The sequence below is a fragment of the Eumetopias jubatus genome, unplaced genomic scaffold (genome assembly GCF_037043125.1).
Source record: "Eumetopias jubatus isolate StellerSeaLion01/CBP00866 unplaced genomic scaffold, mEumJub1_p1.0 scaffold_4, whole genome shotgun sequence".
NCBI lineage: Eukaryota > Metazoa > Chordata > Mammalia > Carnivora > Otariidae > Eumetopias > Eumetopias jubatus.
Window position 1 is genome coordinate 1357154 of NW_028274810.1, and position 25039 is coordinate 1382192.

The 25039-nt window shown below is 39.7% G+C and overlaps 1 protein-coding gene across 1 annotated transcript in view; it reads left to right on the plus strand.

The window, feature by feature from the left end:
* Positions 1 to 252: 252 nt before the first annotated feature.
* Positions 253 to 25039, plus strand: part of LOC148164450 (alpha/beta hydrolase domain-containing protein 17B-like) — a 98508-nt gene continuing 73721 nt past the window's right edge. Inside the window, exon 1 of the mRNA XM_088022229.1 lies at positions 253 to 367. Within this exon, the coding sequence (XP_087878355.1) occupies positions 253 to 367 (115 nt within the window). The remainder of the gene's footprint in view (positions 368 to 25039) is intronic.

Below are 25039 nucleotides of genomic sequence, written 5' to 3' on the forward strand. Positions count from 1 at the left end.
ATAGTGATAATAAAGAGCATTCAGAAGATTGGGGGAAACAGATTCATGAACCATCGGGGTCTAGGCATGGACAATCAGAATTCAACACTATAGGTATACATGGATGCAGCCAGCAGCATTTGGGAGATACATCTTCTCATGAGCAGGTAAGATCCAGCACAAGTTTAGTAAGACAGGGATCAAGTAATAAACAATCAGGAGATATCCAGGGTCAATCTGGATTCAGCACCAATGAAAGACGAGTATATAGCGATGGACAATCAAGTGACAGCTATGGGCAGTCAATTGACAGCAGAAGCAGATGTCAAGGATTCATTTCCAGTCACTCTCATGATAGCCAAGACCCTAAAGGAACTGAAGAATATGGGTATAGATATTTATCAAGCAGTACAATCATGTGGAGTGGGGAAAGTCAAAAGCAAGGGCCTGAATCAAGTTTGTTAGGAAGCATCAGAATATATAGTCAGGATGTGGACGATAAGCAGGCAAGAAACATGGAAGCCAGAGGTTGCTATAAAAGGGAGAGAACAGACTCAGGTTCCTTTTACTTAGATAGCAACACTCCACTCTATGAATATGCCCAAGAACAAAGGTGTTATTACTTTGAATAATCATTTGAAGCCAACAGAAAACAAACTCAAGATAAGAACTAACCCAGGAAGAAATGAGAATACAACACGGAATTAAGATATTTACCATTATCCTTTCTTTTCTTAGTTGGGGCATATGTCTGTTCTCTTACTTAACTGTAGCCCTGTACTCTACTCCTCTTGTTTGGTGCAGGTTTTTTTTTTTTGTTTGTTTGTTTGTAAGCCTCCATAATCACTAAGCTCTTTGGTTAGAAAACAGTGAATGGAAGAAGTAAATAGCACTTGGAACTATATTCAGAACTATATGACAAAATGATTTGAGTGCTTTGGGATAAAATAAGCATTTTTAAAAAATGTCTGAGACTCAGATTTTGGATTTCCAGATTTTATTTTAATTGACCATTGACAAACCTATCCAGGCAGCTAAAAAACATGATTTTGGAGCAAAAATTTCTCTAATAATATTGTAATACATTCCATGTCCTGAACAAAAAATGCTGTAGTAGTTGATTAGTCAGAATATTTGCATCTTTTGTGCCACCACTGGTACTTCATACTACTACTTTTGAATTTATTGTCATGACCCCCTGTATTGCATAAAAATTGTCAATAAACTTTCCAACAAGTATAGTTTCTCTTCTTTTTCATCTTCGCAAACAAACATAGCTCCCTGCCAAAGGATCAAATGCAGATTTCTTTTCTTTTTTCTTTATCTTATTTAAATTCAAGTAACTAACATATACTGTATCATTAGTTTCAGAGATAGAGTTCAGTTATTCATCAGTTCCATATAACACCCAGTGCTCATTATATCACGTGTCCTCTTTAATGCCCATCACTCATAACCCATCCCCCCACCTACCTCCCCTCCAGCAACCCTCAGTTTGTTTCCCATAGTTAAGAGTCTCTTATGGTTTACCTCCTTCTCTGTTTTTATCTGATTTTACTTGTCTTGTTTTGTTTCTTAACTTCCACATATGAGTGAAATCATATGATATGTCTTTCTCTGACTTATTTTGCATATATATATGTATATACTACATATATATGTATATATATCTCAGGCTATTTGTGTACACTGCTGTTATAAACATTGCATTTTCTTCCACCTTCACTTTTGAAATTCAAATTTAAAGTGAAATTCATCAATGGGTGTTCAAGATCAGAAGCCCCTACCGGGGGCAGAAGTTCTATGAAAAAACAAAACACGGGCTAAATTTTCTGAATAGACTCAGAATATATTCCATTTACTTTTAAATATTTTAAGAAAGACTATACAAACTTTGATCACTGTGCTATGTGATAAACACAACACTAGTCATATTAGTTTATTAGTGAAAGAAAATAATTGTTATACTATAAATGTACACAAAAAATAACTGAATATATGATAGTTAACCCTAAATAGTAATCAAGTCATACAAATCTATCCATCAGCATTCATTCTTTGAATAAACACTCATTATCAAAGCATCATTAGACATTGCTGCTATAAACATTGGACTGCATGTGCCCCTTTGAATCACTATGTTTGTATCCTTTGGATAAATACATAGTAGTGCAATAGCACCAACGTCCACAATAGCTAAAATATGGAAAGAGCCCAGATGTTCATTGAAATATAAATCAATAAAGATGTGGTATATATATATATATATATATGTGTGTGTGTGTGTGTGTGTGTGTGTGTGTGTGTGTACACACACACACACACACACACACACAATGGAATATTACTCAGCCACCAAAAAGAATGATATCTTGCCATTTGCAATGACATGGATGAAACTAGAGGGTATTATGCTAAGTGAAATAAGTCAGTCAGAGAAAGATAAATACCATATGATGTCACTAACCTGTGGAATCTAAGAAACATAACAGAAGGAATATAGTGAAGGGAAGGAAAAATAAAATAAGATGAAAATTGAAAGGGCATGGACAATCAGAATTCAACACTATAGGTATACATGGATAAGAGATATATGTACGTATATATGGTATACATACATAAGAGACACTGAACTCCAGGAAACAAGGTTGCTGGAGCAGAGGTGGGTGGGGGAATGGGATAATTGGGCAATGAGCATTAAGAAGGGCACTTGAAGTAATGAGCACTGGGTGTTGTATGCAACTGATGAATCACTGGATTGTACCTCTGAAACCAATAATACAGTATATGTTAATTAAATTGAACTGGGTGATGAGCATTAAAGAGGGCACATGATATGATGAGCACTGGGTGTTATACTAAACTAATGAATCATTGAACATTATATCAAAAACTAATTATGTACTATACCTTGGCTAATTGAATTTTAATTTAAAAACAAATAAATGATGCAGGGCTCGATCCCTGGACCCAGGGATCATGACATGAGCCTAAGGTAGACGCTTAACTGACTGAGCCACCCAGGTGCCCCTTTACTAGAGGGTTTTTTTTAGGAACAGTTTGAGGTTCACAGCAAAACTGAGCAGAAAGTGAAGAGAGGTGCCACACATCTACTAAAATGACACACATGGACAGCCTTCCCCACTATCAACATCCCCCACCAGATGGTACATTACTTACACTGGATGAAACTCTATGAACACATCCATATTACTCAGAGTCCATAGCTTACCTCAAGGTTCATTCTTGGTGTTCTCCAACCTATGCCTTTTTTGATATCTATGTAATGTTCACCCACACACACACTTATAGTACAGGAGAGTTTCACTGCCCTTAAATCATCTGAGCTCTGTCTATTGGTTCCTTCCTCTCCCCAACCCCTGACAAACATTGGTATTTTTAATGTCCCCATTTTTTTCTTTTTTACTTTTGCAGAATGGCTGCCATTGAATGCAGAGATCCAATAGAGCCCCAAGTCCCTTTGAGACTCCAGACTCAATGGGAGAAGCCTGGGCTCCTGAATGACTGGATGTGGTCAGGATGTGTCATGAACAGGCCACTGGGAGCACCCTGCTTAGGGTCAATGTAACAATTATTTTAAAAGTCCAGCAAGGAGGGGCATGTTATCTGTAATACTGACTAGAAAAAGTAGCTCATGGTGATCATTCAAAGCAGTTGACTTTTTGGGGGATAGTATGTGCTATTATGAGCACTGAATTGTGTAAGACTGATGAATCACAGACTTGTATGCTGAAACAAATAATACATCAGTGGAGAGCCTGCTTTTCCCTCTCCCTCTGCTATGCCCCCTGCAGTTCTCTTTCTCTCTGTCAAATAAATAAATATAAATAAAATCTTTTTTAAAAATCTCTAATAAAGACAAGAAAAGAAGGAAAACTTGTTATTAAGAGTAGTGAAAAGAAGGGCCATATGCACCCCAATGTTCATAGAAGCAATGTCCGCAATAGCCAAACTGTGGAAAGAGCCGAGATGCCCTTCAACAGATGAATGGATGAAGATGTGGTCCATATATACAATGGAATATTACTCAGCCATCAGAAAGGATGAATACCCAACTTTTACATCAACATGGATGGGGCTGGAGGAGATTATGCTAAGTGAAATAAGTCAAGCAGAGAGAGCCAATTATCATGTGGTTTCACTTATTTGTGGAACATAAGGAATAGCATGGAGGACATTAGGAGAAGGAAGAGGGAAATGAAGGGGGGGGAATCAGAGGGAGAGAGGAACCATGTGAGACTATGGACTCTGAGAAACAAACTGAAGGTTTTAGAGGGGAGGGGGGTAGGAGGATGGGTTGGCCCAGTGATGGGTATTAAGAAGGGCATGTACTGCATGGAGCACTGGGTATTATACGAAAACAATGAACAGTGGATCACTACATCAAAAACGAATGATGTATTGTATGCCTACTAACATAACATAATAAAATAAAATAAAATAAAATACAATAATAAAAAACAGGTGCATCTTGCTTGGGTTGTGGTCAATAATTTGGACTCTGTGCATTCCCTCAACCACCCCTCAACAGAATGACTATGAGGAGGAACCCCAAAAATAGGAAAGACTCAGAGACTGTGACTTCTGCCACAAATTTACAAAGGGATACAGATATAACCAAGATGTCAGAAATGGACTTCAGGGTAACAGTTATGAAGACAATAGCTAGAATTGAGAAATCGAATAATGGCAACATAGAGTCTCTAAGAGCAGAAATGAAAGCTGAACTGGAAGAACCAAACATGCTATCAATGAGGGGCGCCTGGGTAGCTCAGTTGTTAAGCAGCTGCCTTCAAATCAGGTCATGATCCCAGGGTCCTGGGATCAAGCCCTGCATCGGGCACCCTGCTTGGCAGGAAGCCTGCTTCTCCCTCTCCCACTCCCCCTGCTTGTGTTCCCTCTCTCACTGTGTCTCTCTCTGTCAAATAAATAAAATCATTTTTTTAAAAGCTATCAATGAGATCCAACTAATCTAGATACTCTAACAGCTAAGGTAAATGAGGCAGAAAAAGGAGTTAGCGATCTAGAAGACCAATTGATAGAAAATAATGAAAAAGATGAGGTTTGGGAGAAACAGCTAAAAACCCATGAAAACAGAATTAGAGAAATAAGTGACGCCATGAAATGCTCCAGTGTCAGAATTATTGGGATCCCTGAGGGGGCGGAGGAGAGAGAGAAGACTAGAAGATATATATGAGCAAATCGTAGCTGAGAACCTCCCTAATCTGGGGAATGAAACAAACATTCGTGTCCTAGAGGCAGAGAGGACCCCTCCCAAGATCAAGGAAAACGGGCCAACACCCTGGCATGTAATAGTAAAACTCGCAAATCTAAGAACCAAAGAAGCCATGTTAAGGGCAGCTGGGGGAAGAGATTCCTTACATACAGAGGGAGGAACATCAGAATAACATCAGACCTATCCACAGAGACCTGGCAAGCCAGAAAGTGTTGGAAAGACATATTCAGGGTAATAATGAGAAGAACATGCAGCCAAGAATACTTTAAACGGCAAGGCTGTCATTTAGAATGGATGGAGAGATGCAGAGCTTCCAAGACTGGCAGAAACTGAAAGAATTGTGACCAACAAGCCAGCCCTGCAAAAATATTAAGGGGGGGACTTCACGACAATAAATTCATATCTTTCAATAATCACTCTCAATGTGAATGGCCTAAATGCTCCAATAAAAAAGAACAGGGTTGCAGATTGGATAAAAAGGCAGGACCCATCCATATGCTGTCTACAAGAGACCTATTTTGAACCTAAAGATACATCCAGATTGAAACGGAGGGGATGGAGAACCATTTATCATGCCAACAGATCTCAAAGGAAAGCTGGGATAACAATTCTCATATCAGAGAAATTAGATTTTAAGCCAAAGACTATAAGAAATGTAGGGACACTATATCATACTTAAAGGGTCTATCCAACAAGAAAAGCTAACAATGGTAAATATCTATGCCCCCAACCAGGGAGCAGCCAACTACATAAACCAACTATTAACCAGAGTAAAGAATCACATTGATAATAATACATTAATAGTAGACTTCAACAGCCCAATTACAGCAATAGACAGATTATCTAAGAAGAAGATCAAAAAAGAGGGGGGCGGACCAAGATGGCGGAGGAGTAGGAGACCTAGATTTCGTCTGGTCTCAGGAATTCAGCTGAATAGGGATCAAACCATTCTGAACACCTACGAACTCAACAGGAGATCAAAGAGGAGAGTAGTAACAACTATCTGAACAGAGAAGCGACCACTTACTGGAAGGTAGGACGTGCGGAGAAGTGAATCCGAGGCGATATTCGGGAGGATAGACAGCGGGGGAGGGGCCTCCGCCGGCCGCTGCTGGCAAGTGCTAGAGCCACAGAGCACAAAATCGGACCTTTTAGAAGTTGGCTCCGCTGAGGGATGTCGCTCCAGTGGCTAAGCGGGGGTGGAACCCTCGCGGGACAGTGGGGTCTCAGGACCCTTGGGGTCACAGAAAGACCGGGGGTGCCTGAGTGCGGCAGAGCTCCCAGGTATTGGAGCGGGGAAGCCGGCTGCAGAGACGGAGCCGAGGCGCGGACTCTGAGCTCGGGGTTGCCATAAACTGTGATCCGCGGCCCAGTCGGGCCACTGCTCCTGCAGCAGGGACTCAACAAGCGGCAAATCCAGGGAGACTCCCCCCTTCCTTCCCGGGGAGGAGCGGCGCAGAAATGCACCACAGGGATCTGCTGGGTTTGGAGACTCCACATGGGATCGGGTGCCAGAGATACAAACGCTCGGTCACAGGCCAGGTGAGCACGGAGTGCGGCCGGAAACCAGGGACAAGGGAGTGACTGCTTTCCTCTGGGGGCGCACTGAGGAGCGGGGCCCCGAGTTCTCAGCTCCTCCGGGCGGAGATTGGGAGGCCACCATTTTTGCCCTGGTCCTCCAAGGCTGTATGGAGAGCTTGCAGGGAAAAAAATCTCCTGAGATCAAACCCGAGCACCTTGCTTAGCCCGGACCGACAAGGGCGGGGCAATTCAGCCTCCGGCAAAGACATTTGGAAACCACAGCAACAGGCCCCACCCCCAGAAGGTCAGCACGAACAGCCAGCAAGCCAAGACCAAGTTTACCATCAAGGAGAACGGGAGAACTCCAGCGCTAGGGGAATACTGCACATAGAATTCATGGCTTTTTTATACCATGATTCATTAGTTCATCAAAGTTAATTTTTGTTAACTGTTTTTTTCTTTTTCTTTTTCCCTTTTTCAACCAACATCTTATCAATCTCTTTTAAAAAAAAAAAAAACATTTTTTATTTTTCATTTTTAGTCATATTTTTTTTAAAGATTTTATTTATTTATTCATGAGAGACAGAGAGAGAGAGAGAGAAGCAGAGGGAGAAGCAGGCTCCCAAAGAGCAGGGAGCCCGATGCGGGACTCGATCCCAGGACCCTGGGATCATGACCTGAGGCGAAGGCAGACACTTAACCATCTGAGCCACCCAGGCGCCCTAGAGTCATATTTTATCCCTTCATAGTAGTTACCCTTATTTTTGGCATATATATATATAAGTTGTTCTCTCTTTAAAATTTTGAGATACAGTTTCTTCTAACAGATAAAAATATACCCTAAATCACTAGTGTATGGTTCTGTTCTGGTCTCCTGCCTGATCACATTCTCTCCCTTTTTTCTTTTTTTTTTTTTTTAAATCTTCTTTCTTTTTTCAAACAACATCTTATCTTATCAAGTCCTTTAATAAAATCTTTTATAATTTTCATCTTTACAGTCATCTTCTATCCCTTCATTGTATCAACCCTTATTTTGTACATATATGTCTTTCTTCCTTTAAAATTTTAGGAGGTACTTTTTTCTAACACACCAAAATATGCCCAAAATCTAGTGTGTGGCACTGAGCTATGCACTAGCCTGATCATATTTGATCACATTCTGCTTTTTTTGTATTGTTCTGTTTTTGTTTTTATCTTTTTTTTTCTTTTCTTTTCTTTTCTTTTCTCTTTCTTTTTTCTTTCTTTCCCTTTCTTTTCCCCTGGTTTCAGGTATTTTCTGATTTGTATACAGTATATTTGCTGGGGACGTTGTAAACCTGTTAGCACTTTGTTCTCTCATTCATCTATTCTCCTCTGGACAAAATGACAAGACGAAAAAAATCACCTCAGCAAAAAGAACAAAAGGTAGTATCGTCAGCCAGGGACCTACTCAATACGGACATTAGTACGATGTCAGACCTAGAGTTCACAATCATGACTTTAAAGATACTAGCTGGGCTTGAAAAAAGCGTGGAAGTTATTAGAGAAACCCTTTCTGGAGAAATAAAAGAACTAAAATCTAACCAAGTCGAAATCAAAAAGGCTATTGATGAGGTGCAATCAAAAATGGGGGCACTAACTGCTAGGATAAATGAGGCAGAAGAGAGAATCAGCGATATAGAAGACCAAATGATGGAAAATAAAGAGGCTGAGAAAAAGAGGAAGAAACAACTACAGGATCACGAGGGCAGAATTTGAGAGATATGTGATTCAATAAGATGAAACAACATTAGAATAATTGGGATCCCAGAAGAAGAAGAAAGAGAGAGAGGGGCAGAAGGTATATTGGAGCAAATAATAACAGAGAACGTCCCTAATGTGAGGAAGGAAACAGGCATCAAAATCCAGGAGGCACAGAGAACCCCCCTCAAAATAAAAAAAAATAGGTCAACACCCCGACATCTAATAGTAAAACTTATGAGTCTCAGAGACAAAGAGAAAATCCTGAAAGCAGCTCGGGAGAAGAGATATGTAACCTACAATGGTAAAAATATTAGATTGGCAACAGACCTATCCACAGAGACCTGGCAGGCCAGAAAGGACTGGCATGATATCTTCAGAGCACTAAACGAGAAAAATATGCAGCCAAGAATACTATATCCAGCTAGGCTGTCATTGAAAATAGAAGGAAAGATAAAAAGCTTCCAGAACAAACAAAAACTAAAGGAATTTGCAAACACGAAACCAGCCCTACAAGAAATATTGAAAGGGGTCCTCTAAGCAAAGAGAGAGCCTAAAAGCAGCAAAGATCAGAAAGAAACACAGACAACATACAGTAACAGTCACGTTACAGGCAATACAATGGCACTAAATTCATACCTTTCAATAGTTACCCTGAATGTAAATGGGCTCAATGCCCCAATCAAAAGACACAGGCTATCAGATTGGATTAAAAAACAAGACCCATCCATATACGTCTGCAAGAGACTCATTTTAGACCCAAGGACACCCCCAGATTGAAAGTGACGGGGTGGAAAACCATTTACCATGCTAATGGACACCAAAAGAAAGCTGGGGTGGCAATCTTTATATCAGACAAACTAGATTTTAAAACAAAGACTGTAATAAGAGATAAGGAAGGACACTCTATCCTCCTTAAAGGGTCTATCCAACAAGAAGATCTAACAATTGTAAATATCTATGCCCCGAACGTGGGAGCAGCCAATTATATAAGGCAATTAATAACAAAAGCAAAGAACACATTGACAACAATACAATAATAGTGGGGGACTTTAACACCCCCCTCACTGAAATGGACAGATCATCTAAGCAAAAGATCAACAAGGAAATAAAGATTTTAAATGACACACTGGACCAAATGGACTTCACAGACATATTCAGAACATTCCATCCCAAAGCAACGGAATACACATTCTTCTCTAGTGCCCATGGAACATTCTCCAGAATTGATCACATCCTAGGTCACAAATAAGGTCTCAACCGGTACCAAAAGATTGGGATCATTCCCTGCATATTTTCAGACCACAATGCTTTGAAACTAGAACTCAATCACAAGAGGAAAGTCAGAAAGAACTCAAATACATAGAGGCTAAAGAGCATCCTACTAAAGAATGAATGGGTCAACCAGGAAATTAAAGAAGAATTAAAAAAATTCATGGAAACCAATGAAAATGAAAACACAACTGTCCAAACTCTTTGGGATACAGCAAAGGCAGTCCTGAGAGGAAAGTATATAGCAATACAAGCCTTTCTCAAGAAACAAGAAAGGTCTCAAATACACAATCTAACCCTACACCTAAAGGAGCTGGAGAAAGAACAGCCAATAAAGCCTAAACCCAGCAGAAGAGAAATAACAAAGATCAGAGCAGAAATCAATGAAATAGAAACCAAAAGAACAGTAGAACAGATCAACGAAACTAGGAGCTGGTTCTTTGAAAGAATTAACAAGATTGATAAACCCCTGGCCAGACTGATCAAAAAGAAAAGAGAAATGACCCAAATCAACAAAATCATGAATGAAAGAGGAGAGATCACAACCAACACCAAAGACATACAAACAATTATAAGAACATATTATGAGCAACTTTATGCCAGCAAATTAGATAACCTGGAAGAAATGGGTGCATTCCTAGAGATGTATCAACTACCAAAACTGAACCAGGAAGAAATAGAAAACCTGAACAGACCTATAACCACTAAGGAAATTGAAGCAGTCATCAAAAATCCCCCAAGAAACAAAAGCCCAGGGCCAGATGGCTTCCCAGGGGAATTCTATCAGACATTTAAAGAAGAATTAATACCTATTCTCCTGAAACTGTTCCAAAAAATAGAAATGGAAGGAAAACTTCCAAACTCATTCTATGAGGCCACCATTACCTTGATCCCAAAACCAGACAAAGATCCCATCAAAAAGGAGAATTACAGACCAATATCCTTGATGAACATGGATGCAAAAATTCTCACCAAAATACTAGCCAATAGGATCCAACAGTACATTAAAAGGATTATTCACCACGACCAAGTGGGATTTATCCCTGGGCTGCAAGGCTGGTTCAACATCCGCAAATCAATCAACGTGATACAATACATTAACAAAAGAACGAACAACAATCATATGATCCTCAATAGATGCAGAAAAAGCATTTGACAAAGTACAGCATCCTTTCTTGATCAAAACTCTTCAGAGTATAGGGATAGAGGGTACATACCTCAATATCATAAAAGTCATCTATGAAAAACCTACAGCGAATATCATTCTCAATGGGGAAAGCTGAGAGATTTTCCCCTAAGGTCAGGAACGCGGCAGGGATGTCCACTCTCACCACTGCTATTCAACATAGTATTAGAAGTCCTAGCCACAGCAATCAGACAACAAAAAGAAATCAAAGGCATCCAAATCAGCAAAGAGGAAGTCAAACTCTCACTCTTTGCAGATGATATGATACTTTATGTGGAAAACCCAAACGACTCCACCCCAAAACTGCTAGAACTCATACAGGAATTCAGTCACGTAGCAGGCTATAAAATCAATGCACAGAAATCAGTGGCATTCCTATACACCAACAACAAGACAGAAGAGAGACAAATCAAGGAGTCGATCCCATTCACAATTGCACCCAAAACCATAAGATACCTATGAATAAATCTAACCAAAGAGGCAAAGGATCTGTACTCAGAAAACTATCAAATACTCATGAAAGAACTGGAGGAAGATACAAAGAAATGGAAAAACATTCCATGCTCCATGCATTGGAAGAACAAACATTGTGAAGATGTCAATGCTACCTAGAGCAATCTACACATCCAATGCAATCCCCATCAAAATATCATCCACTTTTTTCAAAGAAATGGAACAAATAATTCTAAAATTTGTATGGAACCAGAAAAGACCCCGAATAGCCAGAGGAATCTTGAAAAAGAAAAGCAAAGCTGGTGGCATCACAATTCCGGACTTCCAGCTCTATTACAAAGCTGTCATCATCAAGACAGTATGATACTGGCACAAAAACAGACACATAGATCAATGGAACAGAATCGAGAGCCCAGAAATGGACCCTCAACTCTATGGTCAACTTATCTTTGACAAAGCAGGAAAGAATGTCCAGTGGAAAAAACACAGTCCCTTCAACAAATGGTGTTGGGAAAATTGGACAGCCACATGCAGAAGAATGAAACTGGACCATTTCCTTACACCACACACAAAAATAGACTCCAAATGGTTGAAAGACCTAAACGTGAGACAGGAGTCCATCCAAATCCTAAAGGAGAACACAGGTAGCAAGCTCTTTGACCTCAGCCGCAGCAACTTTTTCCTAGAAACATCACCAAAGGCACAGGAAGCCAGGGCAAAAATGAACTATTGGGATTTCATCAAGATAAAAAGCTTTTGCACAGCAAAAGAAACAGTCCACAAAACCAAAAGACAACCGACAGAATGGGAGAAGATATTTGCAAATGACATATCAGATAAAGGGCTAGTATCCAAAATCTATAAAGAACTTATCAAACTCAACACCCAAAGAACAAATAATCCAATGAAGAAATGGGCAGAAGACATGAACAGACATTTTTCCAAAGAAGACATCCAAATGGCCAAAAGGCACATGAAAAAGTGCTCAACATCACTCGGCATCAGGGAAATCCAAATCAAAACCTCAATGAGCAAACAATGAATCATGGAACACTACACCAAAACAAATTATGTAATATATGGTGATTAACATAACAATAAAAAAATAAAAAAAACCCTCAATGAGATACCACCTCACACCCGCCAGAATAGCTAAAATTAACAAGTCATAAAACGACAGATGTTGGCGGGGATGTGGAGAAAGGGGAACCCTCCTACACTGTTGGTGGGAATGCAAGCTGGTGCAACCCCTCTGGAAAACAGTATGGAGGTTCCTCAAATAGTTGAAATTAGAGCTACCATTCGATCCAGCAATTGTACTACTGGGTATTTACCCCAAAGATACAAATGTAGGGACCCGAAGGGGTACGTGCACCCCAATGTTTATAGCAGCAATGTCCACAATAGCCAAACTGTGGAAAGAGCCAAGATGTCCATCGACAGATGAATGGATAAAGAAGAGGTGGTATATATACACAATGGAATATTAGGCAGCCATCAAAAGGAATGAGATCTTGCCATTTGCAACGACGTGGATGGAACTGGAGGGTGTTATGCTGAGTGAAATAAGTCAATCAGAGAAAGACATGTATCATATGACCTCACTGATATGAGGAATTCTTAATCTCAGGAACAAACTGAGGGTTGCTGGAGTGGTCGGGGGTGGGAGGGATGGGGTGGCTGGGTGATAGACATTGGGGAAGATATGTGCTACGGTGAGCGCTGTGAATTGTGTAAGACTGTTGAATCACAGATCTGTACTTCTGAAACAAATAACGCAACATATTTTAAGAGAAAAAAAAGAAAAAGAAGAAGATAGCAGGAGAGGAAGAATGAAGGGGGGTAAGTCAGAGGGGGAGACGAACCAGGAGAGATGATGGACTCTGAAAAACAAACTGAGCTTTCTAGAGGGGAGGAGGGTAGAGGGATTGGTTAGCCTGGTGATGGGTATTAAAGAGGGCACATTCTGCATGGAGCACTGGGTGTTATGAACAAACAATGAATCATGGAACACTACACCAAGACAAATTATGTAATATATGGTGATTAACATAACAATAAAAAATTTAAAACAATGGGTCAACCAGGAAATTAAAGAGGAAATTAATTAATGCAAAACAATGAAAATGAAAACACAACTGTTCAAAACCTATGGGATATTACAAATGTGGTCCATAGAGGGAAGTACATAGCCAGCCAAGCCTCTCTCAAAATATTACAAAAATACCAAATGCACAAGCTAACCTTACACCTAAAGGAGCTGGAGAAAGAATAGCAAATAAAGCCTAAATCAAGCAGGAGAAGAGAAATAATTAAGATTAGAGCAGAAATCAATGAAATAGAAACTAGAAGAAGAGTAGAATAGATCAATGAAACTAGAAGATGGTTCCTTGAAAGAATTAATAAGATTAATAAACCTCTGGCCAGACTTATCCAGAAGAAAAGAAAAAGGACCCAAATTAATAAAATCATGAATGAAACGGGAGAGATCACGACCAATACCAAGGAAATAGAGGCAATTATTAGAACTTATTACCAACAGATATATGTCAACAAACTAGGCAATCTCAAAGAAATGAATGCATTCCTGGACACTTATAAACTACCAAGACTGAAACAGGAAGAAAGGGAATCTGAACAGATCAATAGCCAGCAGGGAAATTGAAACAGTAATCAAAAACCTCCCAAAAAACAAGAGTCCAGGACCAGATGGCTTCCCAGGGGAATTCTACCAAACATTTAAAGAAGAAATCATACCTATTCTACTGAAGCTGTTTCAAAAAAATAGAAACAGAAGGAAAGCTTCCAAACTCGTTCTATGAGGCCAGCATTGCCCTGATCCCAAAACTGGACAAAGACCCCATCAAAAAGGAGAATTACAGACCAATATCCCTGATGAACATGAATGCCAAAATACTCACCAATATAGGATCCAACAGTACATTAAAAGTATTATTCACCATGACAAAGTCGGATTTATTCTGGGGATGCAAGGGTGGTTCAATATTCGCAATCAATCAATGTGATAGATCACATCAACAAAAGAAGGGACAAGAACTATGTGATACTCTCAATTGATGCAGAAAAAGCAACTGACAAAATACAGCATCCTTTCCTGATTAAAACTCTTCAAAATATAGGGATAGAGGGAACATAGCTCAGTTTCATAAAAGCCATCTATGAAAAGCTCACAATGAGTATCATTCTCAATGGGGAAAACTGAGAGCTTTTTCCTTAAGATCAGGAACATGACAGGAATGCCCACTCTCACCACTATTTTTCAAAATAGTACTAGAAGTCCTAGCCTCAGCAATCAGAGAACAAAAAGAAATAAAAGGCATTCGAGTTGGCAAAGAAGAAGTCAATCTCTCTCTATCTTCATAGATGACACGATACTCTATGTGGAAAACCCAAAAGACTCCACCCCCAAATTATTAGAAACTCATACAGCAATTCAGCAATGTAGGAGGATACAAAATCAATGCACAGAAATCAGTTGCATTTCTATCCACTAACAATGTGACTGAAGAAAGAGAAATTAGGGAATCAATTCCATTTATAATAGCACCAAAAACCGTAAGATACTTAGGAATAACCCTAATCAAAGAAGTAAAGGATCTATATTCCAGAAACTATAGAACACTGATGAGAGAAATTGAGGAAGACACAAAGAGATGGAAAAACATTCCATGCTCATGGATTGGAAGAATAAACATTGTTAAAATGTCTATGCTGCCCAGAACAATCTACACTTTCAATGCAAACCCTATCAAAATACCATCGACATTTTTCACAGAGCTGGAAGAAACAATCCTACAATTTGTATGGAACCAGAAAAGATCCGAATCACCAGCAGACGGTTGAAAAAAAAAAAAAACAAAGCTGGGGGCATCACAATGCCTGACTTCAAGCTGTATTTAAAGCCATAGTTATCAAGATAGCATGGCATCAGCACAAAAACAGACACATGGATCAATGGAACAGAAGAGAGACCCCAGAAATGGACCCTCAATTTTATGGTCAACTAATCTTTGACAAAGCATGAAAGAATATCCAATGGAAAAAGGAAAGGATAGTCTCTTCAACAAATGATGTTGTGAAAGTTGGACAGCCACATGCAGAAGAATGAACGTGGACCATTCTCTTACACTATATACAAAGATAAGCTCAAAATGTGTGAAAGACCTCAATGTGGGACAGGAATCCATCAAAATCCTAGAGGAGAACATAGGCAGTAACCTCTTTGACGTTAGCCACAGTGACTTCTTTTAAGATATGTCTCTAAAGGCAAGGGAAAAAAAGCAAAAATGAACTTTTGGGACTTAAAAACTTCTGCACAGCAAAGGAAACAGTCAACAAAACAAAGAGGCAACCCACAGAATGGGAAAAGATATTTGCAAATGACACTACAGATAAAGGGCTGGTATCCAAGATCTATAAAGAACTTCTCAAACTCAACACCCAAAAAACAAATAATCCAGTCAAGAAATGGGCAGAAGACATGAACAGGCAGTTCCCCAAAGAAGACATACAAATGGCTAATTGACACATGAAAAAAATGTTCAACATCACTAGCCATCAGGGAAATACAAATCAAAAGCACAATGAGATACCACCTTATACCAGTTAGAATGGCCAAAAACAAGTGCTGGAGAGGATGTGGAGAAAGGACAACCCTCCAACACTCTTGGTGGGAATGTAAGCTACGACAGCAAGTCTGGAAAACAGTATGGAGGTTCCTCAAGACATTAAAAACAGAGCTACCATCTGACTCAGCAATTGCACTACTATGTATTTACACCAAAGATACAGACATAGTGAAATAAAGGGCATGCATACCCTAATGTTCATAGCAGCAGTGTCTACAATGGCCAAACTGTGGAAGGATCCCAGATGCCTTTCAACAGATGAATGGATAAAGAAGATGTGGTTCACATATACAATGGAATATTACTCAGCCATCAGAATTGATGAATACCCACCATTTGCATCGACATGGATGGCACTGGAGGGGATTATGCTAAGTCAAATAAGTCAAGCAGAGAAAGACAATTATCATATGGTTTCACTTATATGTGGAACATAAGGAATAGTGTGGATGACCATAAGGGAAGGGAGTGAAAACTGAATGGGAAGAAATCAGAGAGGGAGACAAACCATGAGAGACTCTGGACTCCAGGAAACAAACTGAGGGTTACAGAAGAGAGGGGGTTGGGTAAGGGGCAACAGGGTGATGGGCATTAAGCAGGGCACGTGTGGTGATGAGCAATGGGTATTATAAGCAACTAATGAGTCACTGAACACTACATCAAAAACTAATGATGTTGAACTAATTGAACATAAAAAAACAAAAAACAAAACAAACAAACAAAAAAGACATAGGGTGTCAGAATGGATAATACAAAATAAGAGCCATCTATATGCTGCCTACAAGAGACTCATTTTAGACCTAAAAACACCTGCAGATTAAAAATTATCATGCTAATTGACATCAAAAGGAAGCCAAAGTAGCCATACTTGTATCAGACAAGCTAGATTTTAAACCAAAGACTGTAACAAGAGATGAAGAAGGGCACTATATCATAATAAAGGACCTATCAATAAGATCCAACAATTGTAAATATTTATGCCACCAACTAAGGAGCACCCAAATATATAAAACAGTAACATAAAGGAATTCATTGATAATAATACAATATAAGTAGGGTACTTTAACGTCTCACATATAGCAATGGATAAATCATCTAAGCATAAAATCAACAAGGAAATAATGGCTTTCAATGACACACTGGGGCAGGTGGATTTAACAGATATATTCAGAATATTTCATCCATAAGCAGCAGAATACACATTCATTTTGAGTGCACTAGGGACTCTGTAGAATAGATCACATACCGGGCCACGAATCAGGCCTCAACAAGTACAAAAAGATGGAGATTGGGAGGCAGTTAAGAGGGCAAAAGAGTACGGGACCTATGTTTGGTCCCTAAAATACAGTTAGATACTTACCAAATGATTCTGAATACCTGCAAAATCTATTGGAGATCTGAGAAAGGAAATGCTGCAATTCTACAAATAGAAAAGTGACCACTTTTTGGAAGGTAAGAGATGTGGAGACTTGAATCCCAGGTGATATATTGGAGGATATGGCAGAAGAAAGGGAGCCTGCTTAAGGAGGCTAATGCAAAATACTATGAGCAGCAGAACACAAAATCAGACCTATTAGAAGTCTGCTACAGTGGGGTATGTCCCTGGCATAAAGGTGCTCAGATGCTGAAGCAGGGTGGACTCCCAGGTGGGACAGTGTGGTCTCAGGATCCCAAGGGTCACATAGAAGAACAGGGGTGCCTGAGTGTGGCAGAGTTCACAGGCATACAAGTGGGGAAGCCAGCGGAAAACAGGAAGTCTAGGTGTCAGCTTTCTGCTCTGTGTTGCCATAAAACATGAACTGCTACATGGTTGTGCAACCACTTTCCTGGCAGGGGTCCAGCAAAAAGCAGAAGTGTGGTGAGACCTCACTGTTCCTCCTCCAGGAGGAACGGTGCAGCTCTGCACTGCAGAAGTCCATAAAATTTGGAGTTTTGGAAACTCAGTTGCATGCCTGCATAAAAATACTCTGTCATAGGATTGGGTGAATACAGAGTTCTGACGGAAACTGGTGAAACAAGAGTGACAGATTGCAGGGGAGAAGCAAGATGGTGGAGGAGTAGGAGACCTAAATCTCAACTGGTCCCAGGAATTCAGCTAGATAGGGATCAAACCATTCTGAACACCTATGAACTCAACAGGAGATTGAAGAAAAGAATAGCAGCAACTCTCTAAACAGAAAAGTGACAACTTTCTGGAAGGTAGGACGTGTGGAGAAGTGAATCCGAGGTGATATTCGGGAAGATATACCGCAGGAAGAGGGAGCCTGTGTCAGCCTGCTACTGGCAAGTGATAGAGCAGCGGAGCACAAAATCAGAACTTTTAGAAGTCTGCTCCACTGAGGGACATTGCTCCAGTGGCTAAGCGGGGGGTGGAACCCTCATTGGGACAGTGTGCTCTCAGGACCCTCAGGGTCACAGAAAGACCAGGGGTGCCTGAGTGCAGCAGAGCTACCAGGTATCAGAGTGGGGAAGCTGGCTGCAGAGACAGAGCCAAGGAGTGGGCTCTCAGCTCGGGGTTGCCATAAACTGTGATCCACGGCACAGTGGGGCCACTGCTCTTCCAGCAAGGACCAACAAGCGGCATATCCAGGGAGACTCTCCTTCCTCCCCCGCCACCAGGAGGAACAGCGCGGGAACACACTGCAGGAATCCGCTGGGTTAGGAGACTCCACATGGGGTCGTGTGTCAGAGACAGAAACACTTGGTCACAAGCCAGGTGAACATGGACTGAGGTGGGAGACCGGGGATATGGCAGTGACTGACTGCTTTTCTCTGGGGGCTCACTGAGGAGTGGAGACTTGAGTTCTTGGCTCCTCCAGGGCGGAGTTTGGGAGGCTGCCATTTTCACTCTCATCCTCCAAAGCTGTTCAGAAAGCTTGCAGGGAACAAAAGTTCCTAAGAGCAAATCCTAGCAGATTACATAGCCTGGCCCCCCGGCAAGGGCGGGGCAATTCCACCTCCAGCAAAGACATTTGAGAAACACAGCAACAGGCTCCTCCCCCAGAAGATCAGCAAGAACAGCCAGCCAAAACCAAGTTTACTGATCAATGAGAATGGTAGAACTCCAGCACTAGGGGAATACAGCGCATAGAATTCATGGCTTTTTTCCCCCTGATTCTTTAGTCTTTCAAAGTCAATTTTTTAAATTTTCTTTTTCTTTTTTTAAAATTTTTCTTTTTCCCTTTTTCAACCAACATCTTATTGATCCCTTTTATAAAAATCTTATTTTTCATTTTTAGAGTCATATTCTATCCCTTCATAATAGTTAACCTTATTTTTGGTATATACATAAGTTGTTCTCTCTTTAAAATTTTGGGATACAGTTTCTTCTACCAGACCAAAATATACCCAAAATCTCTAGTGTATGGCTTTGTTCTAGTCTCCTGCCTGAGCATATTCTCTCACTGCTCTTTTGCTTTTAATTCCTCTCCTCTCTTTTTTCAACCAAATTCTTATCTTATTAATTCCTTTTATAAAATCTTTTATAATTTTCATCCTTACAGTCATATTCCAAACTTCATTGTATTTTCCCTTATTTTTGTACATACATAAGTTCTTCTTTCTTTAAAACCTCATGAGGCACTTTCTTCTAATAGACCAAAATACACCCAAAATCTAGTGTGTGGCACTGATCTATTCACCAGCCTGATCATATGTGATCATATTCTTTTTTTTTTTTTTACCTTTTTTTTCTTTCTTTTTCTTTTTTCTTTCTTTCCCTTTCTTTTCCACCAGTTTCAGGTCTCTTCTGATTCTGTATAGTGTATATTTTTCTGGGGTTGTTGTTATGCTGTTAGCATTTTGTTCTCTCAGTCATCTATTCTCCTCTGGACAAAATGACAAGAAGGAAAAAATCACCCCCCAAAAAAGAACAAGAGGCAGTACCGACTGCCAGGGACCTAATCAATACAGACATGAGTAAGATGTCAGAAGTACACTTTAGAATGATGATTTTAAACATACTAGCTGGGCTTGAAAAAAGCATGGGACATACTAGAGAAACCCTTTCTGGAGAAATAAAAGAACTAAAATCTAACCAAGTCAAAATCAAAAAGGTTATTAATGAGGTGCAATCAAAAATGGAGGTTCTAACTTCTAGGACAAATGAGGCAGAAGAGAGAATAAGTGAAATAGAAGACCAAATGATGGAAAATAAAGAAGCTGAGAAAAAGAGATAAACAACTACTGGATCATGAGGGCAGAATTCGAGATATAAGTGATACCATAAGATGAAACAATATTAGAATACTTGGGATACCAGAAGAAGAAGAAAGAGAGAGAGGAGCAGAAGGTATATTGGAGCAAATTATAGCAGAGAACTTCCCTAATTTGGGGAAGGAAACGGGCATCAAAATCCAGGAGGCACAGAGAAACCCCCTCAAAATCAATAAAAATAGGTCAACATCCCAACATCTAATAGTAAAACTTACAAGTCTCAGAGGCAAAGAGAAAATCCTGAAAGCAGCTTGGGACAAAAGATCTGTAATCTACAATGGTAGAAACATTAGATTGGCAACAGAACTATCTACAGAGACCTGGCAGGCCAGAAAGGACTGGCATGATATATTCAGAGCACTAAATGAGAAAAATATGCAGCCAAGAATACTGTATATCCAGCTAGGCTGTCATTGAAACTAGAAGGAGAGATAAAAAGCTTCCAGAACAAACAAAAACTAAAGGAATTTTCAAATACGAAACCAGCCCTACAGAAATATTGAAAGGGGTCCTATAAGCAAAAAGAGAGCCTAAAAGTAACTTAGACCAGAAAGAAACACAGACAATATAGAGTAACAGTAACCTTACAGGCAATAAAATGGCACTAAATTCATATCTTTCAGTAGTTATGCTGAATGTAAATGGGCTAAATGCCCCAATCAAAAGACACAGGGTATCAGATTGGATAAAAAAACAAGACCCATTGCTATGCTGTCTGCAAGACACTCATTTTAGACCCAAAGACAACTCCAGACTGAACGTGAGGGGTGGAAAACCATTTACCATGCCAATGGACACCAAAAGAAAGCTGGGGTGGCAATCCTTATACCAGACAAATGAGATTTTAAACCAAAGACTATAATAAAACATGAGGAAGGACACTATATCCTACTTAAAGGGTCTATCCAACAAGAAGATCTAACACTTGTAAATATCTATGCCCCTAACATGGGAGCAGCCAATTATAAAAGCCAATTAATAGCAAAAGCAAAGAAACACATCGACAACAATACAATAATTGTAGGGGACTTTAACACCCCCTTCACTAAAATGGACAGATCATCTAAGCAAAAGATCAACAAGGAAATAAAGACTAAATGACACACTGGAACAAATGGACTTCACAAATATATTCAAACATTCCACCCCAAAGCAGCATAATACACATTCTTCTCTAGTGCCCATGAAACATTCTCCAGAATAGATCACATCCTAGGTCACAAATCAGGTCCTAACCAGTACCAAAAGATCGGGATCATTCCCTCCATATTTTCAGACCACAATGCTTTGAAACTAGAATTCAATCACAAGAGGAAAGTCGGAAAGAACACAAATACATGGAAGCTAAAGAGCATCCTACTAAAGAATGAATGGGTCAACCAGGAAATTAAAGAAGAATTAAAAAAATTCATGGAAATAAATGAAAATGAAAACACAACTGTTCAAAATCTTTGGATTTTGAATGCAGCAAAGGTGGTCCTAAGAGGAAAGTATATAGCAATACAAGCCTTTCTCAAGAAACAAGAAAGGTCTCAAATACACAACCTAACCCTACACCTAAAGGAGCTGGAGAAAGAACAGCAAATAAAGCCTAAACCCAGCAGGAGAAGAGAAATAATAAAGATGAGAGCAGAAATCAATGAAATAGAAACCAAAAGAATGGTAGAACAGATGAACGAAACTAGGAGCTTGTTCTTTGAAAGAATTAACAAGATTGATAAGCCTCTGGCCAGACTTATCAAAAAGAAAAGAGAAATTAACCAAATAAGCAAAATCATGAATGAGGGTAGGAGAGATCACAACGAACACCAAAGAAATACAAACGAGTATAAGAACATATTCTGAGTAACTATATGCCAGCAAATTAGATAATCTGGAAGAAGTGGTGCATTCCTAGAGATGTATAAACTACCAAAACTGAACCATGAAAAAATAGAAAACCTGAACAGACCTATAACCACTAAGGAAATTAAAGCAGTCTTCAAAAATCTCCCAACAAACAAAAGCCCAGTGCCAGATTGCTTCCCAGGGGAATTCTACCAAACATTTAAAGAAGAATTAATACCTATTCTCCTGAAACTGTTCCAAAAAATAGAAATGGAAGGAAAACTTCCAAACTCGTTTTATCAGGCCACCGTTACCTTGATCCCAAAACCAGACAAAGACCCCATCAAAAAGGAGAACTACAGACCAATATCCTTGATGAACATGGGTGCAAAAATTCTCACCAAAATGCTAGCCAATAGGATACAACAGTATACTAAAAGAATTATTCACCACGACCAAGTAGGATTTATCCCTGGGCTGCAAAGTTGGTTCAACATTTGCAAATCAAGCAATGTGATACAATAAATTAATAAAAAAAAAGAACAAGAACCATATGATCCAATCAATATATGCAGAAAAAACATTAACAAAATACAGCATCCTTTCTTGATCAAAACTCTTCAGAGTATAGGGATAGAGGGTGCATACCTCAGTATCATAAAAGCCATCTATGAAAAACCTACAGCCAATATCATTCTCAACGGGAAAAACTAGAGCTTTCCCCCTAAGGTCAGGAACGCGGCAGGGATGTCCACTATCACCACTGTTATTCAACATAGTATTAGAAGTCCTAGCCACAGCAATCAGACAACAAAAAGAAATCAAAGACGTTCAGATCGGCAAAGACGAAGTCAAACTCTCACTCTTTGCAGATGACCTGATACTTTAGGTGGAAAGCCCAAAAGACTCCAGCCCAAAACTGCTAGAACTCATACAGGAATTCAGTAAAGTGACAGGATATAAAATCAATGCACAGAAATCAGTGGCATTCCTATACACCAACAACAAGACAGAAGAAAGAGAAATTAAGGAGTTGATCCCATTTACAATTGCACCCAAAACCATAAGATACCTAGGAATACATCTAACCAAAGAGGCAAAGAATCTGTACTCAGAAAACTATAAAATACTCATGAAAGAAATTGAGGAAGACATAAAGAAATGGAAAAATGTTCCATGCTCATGGATTGGAAGAACAAATATTATGAAGATGTCAATGCTACCTAGAGCAGTCTACACATTTAATGCAATCCCTATCAAAATACCATCCACTTTTTTCAAAGAAATGGAACAAATAATCCTAAAATTTGTATGGAAACAGAAAAGACTCCAAATAGCCAGAGGTATGTTAAAGAAAAGCAAAGCTGGTGACATCACAATTCCGGACTTCAAGCCCTATTACAAAGCTGTAATCATCAAGACAGTATGGTACTGGCACAAAAAGACACATAGATCAATGGAACAGAATAGAGAGCCTGGAAATGGACCTTCAACTCTATGGTCAACTAATCTTTGACAAAGCAGGAAAGAATGTCCAATGGAAAAAAGACAGTCTCTTCAACAAATGGTGTTGGGAAAATTGGACAGCCACATGCAGAAGAATGAAACTGGACCATTTCCTTACACCACACATAAAAACAGGCTGAAAATGGTTGAAAGACCTAAATGTGAGATAGGAGTCCATCCAAATCCTGAAGCAGAACACAGGCAGCAACCTCTTCGACCTCAGCCACAGCTACTTCTTCCTAGAAACATCGCCAAAGGCAAGGGAAGCAAGGGCAAAAATGAACTATTGGGACTTCATCAAGATAAGAAGGTTTTGCATAGCAAAAGAAACAGTCAACAAAACCAAAACACAGAATGGGAAAAGATATTTGCAAATGACATATCAGATAAAGGGCTAGTATCCAAAATCTATAAAGAACTTATCAAACTCAACATCCAAAGAACAAATGATCCAATCAAGAAATGGGCAGAAGACATGAACAGACATTTTTCCAAGGAAGACATCCAAATGGCCAACAGACACATGAAAAAGTGCTCAACATCGCCGGGCATCAGGGAAATCCAAATCAAAACCTCCATGAGATATCACCTCACACCAGTCAGAATGGCTAAAATTAACAAGTCAGGAAATGACAGATTTTGGTAGGGATGAACAGAAAGGGGAACCCTCCTACACCGTTGGTGGGAATGCAAGCTGGTGCAGCCACTCAGGAAAACAGTATGAAGGTTCCTCAAAAAGTTGAATATAGAGCTACCATATGACCCAGCAATTGCACTACTGGGTATTTACCCCAAAGATACAAATGTAGGGATCTGAAAGGGTACGTGCACCCCGATGTTTATAGCAGCAATGTCCACAATAGCCATACTATGGAAAGATCAAGATGTCCATCGACAGATAAATGGATAAAGAAGAAGTGGTATATATATACAATGGAATATTATGCAGCCATCAAAAGGAATGAAATCTTGCCATTGCAATGACGTGGATGGAACTGGAGGGTATTATGCTGAGCGAAATAAATCAACCAGAGAAAGACATGTATCATATGATCTCACTGATATGAGGAATTCTTAATCTCAGGAAACAAACTGAGGGTTGTTGGAGTGGTGGGGGGTGGGAGGGATGGGGTGGCTGGGTGATAGACATTGGGGAGGGTATGTGTTATTGTGAGCGCTGTGATCTGTGTGAGACTGATGAATCACAGACCTGTACCTCTGAAACAAATAATACATTATATGTTAAAAAGAAGAAGAAGAAGAAGAGGAAGAGGAAGAAGAAGAAGAAGAAGAAGAAGAAGAAGAAGAAGAAGAAGAAGAAGAAGAAGAAGAAGAAAAGAAGAAGAAGAAGAAGAAGATAGCAGGAAGGGAGAAATGAAGGGGGGGAATCGGAGGGGGAGATGAACGATGAGAGACTATGGACTCTGAAAAACAAACTGAGGGTTCTAGAGGGGA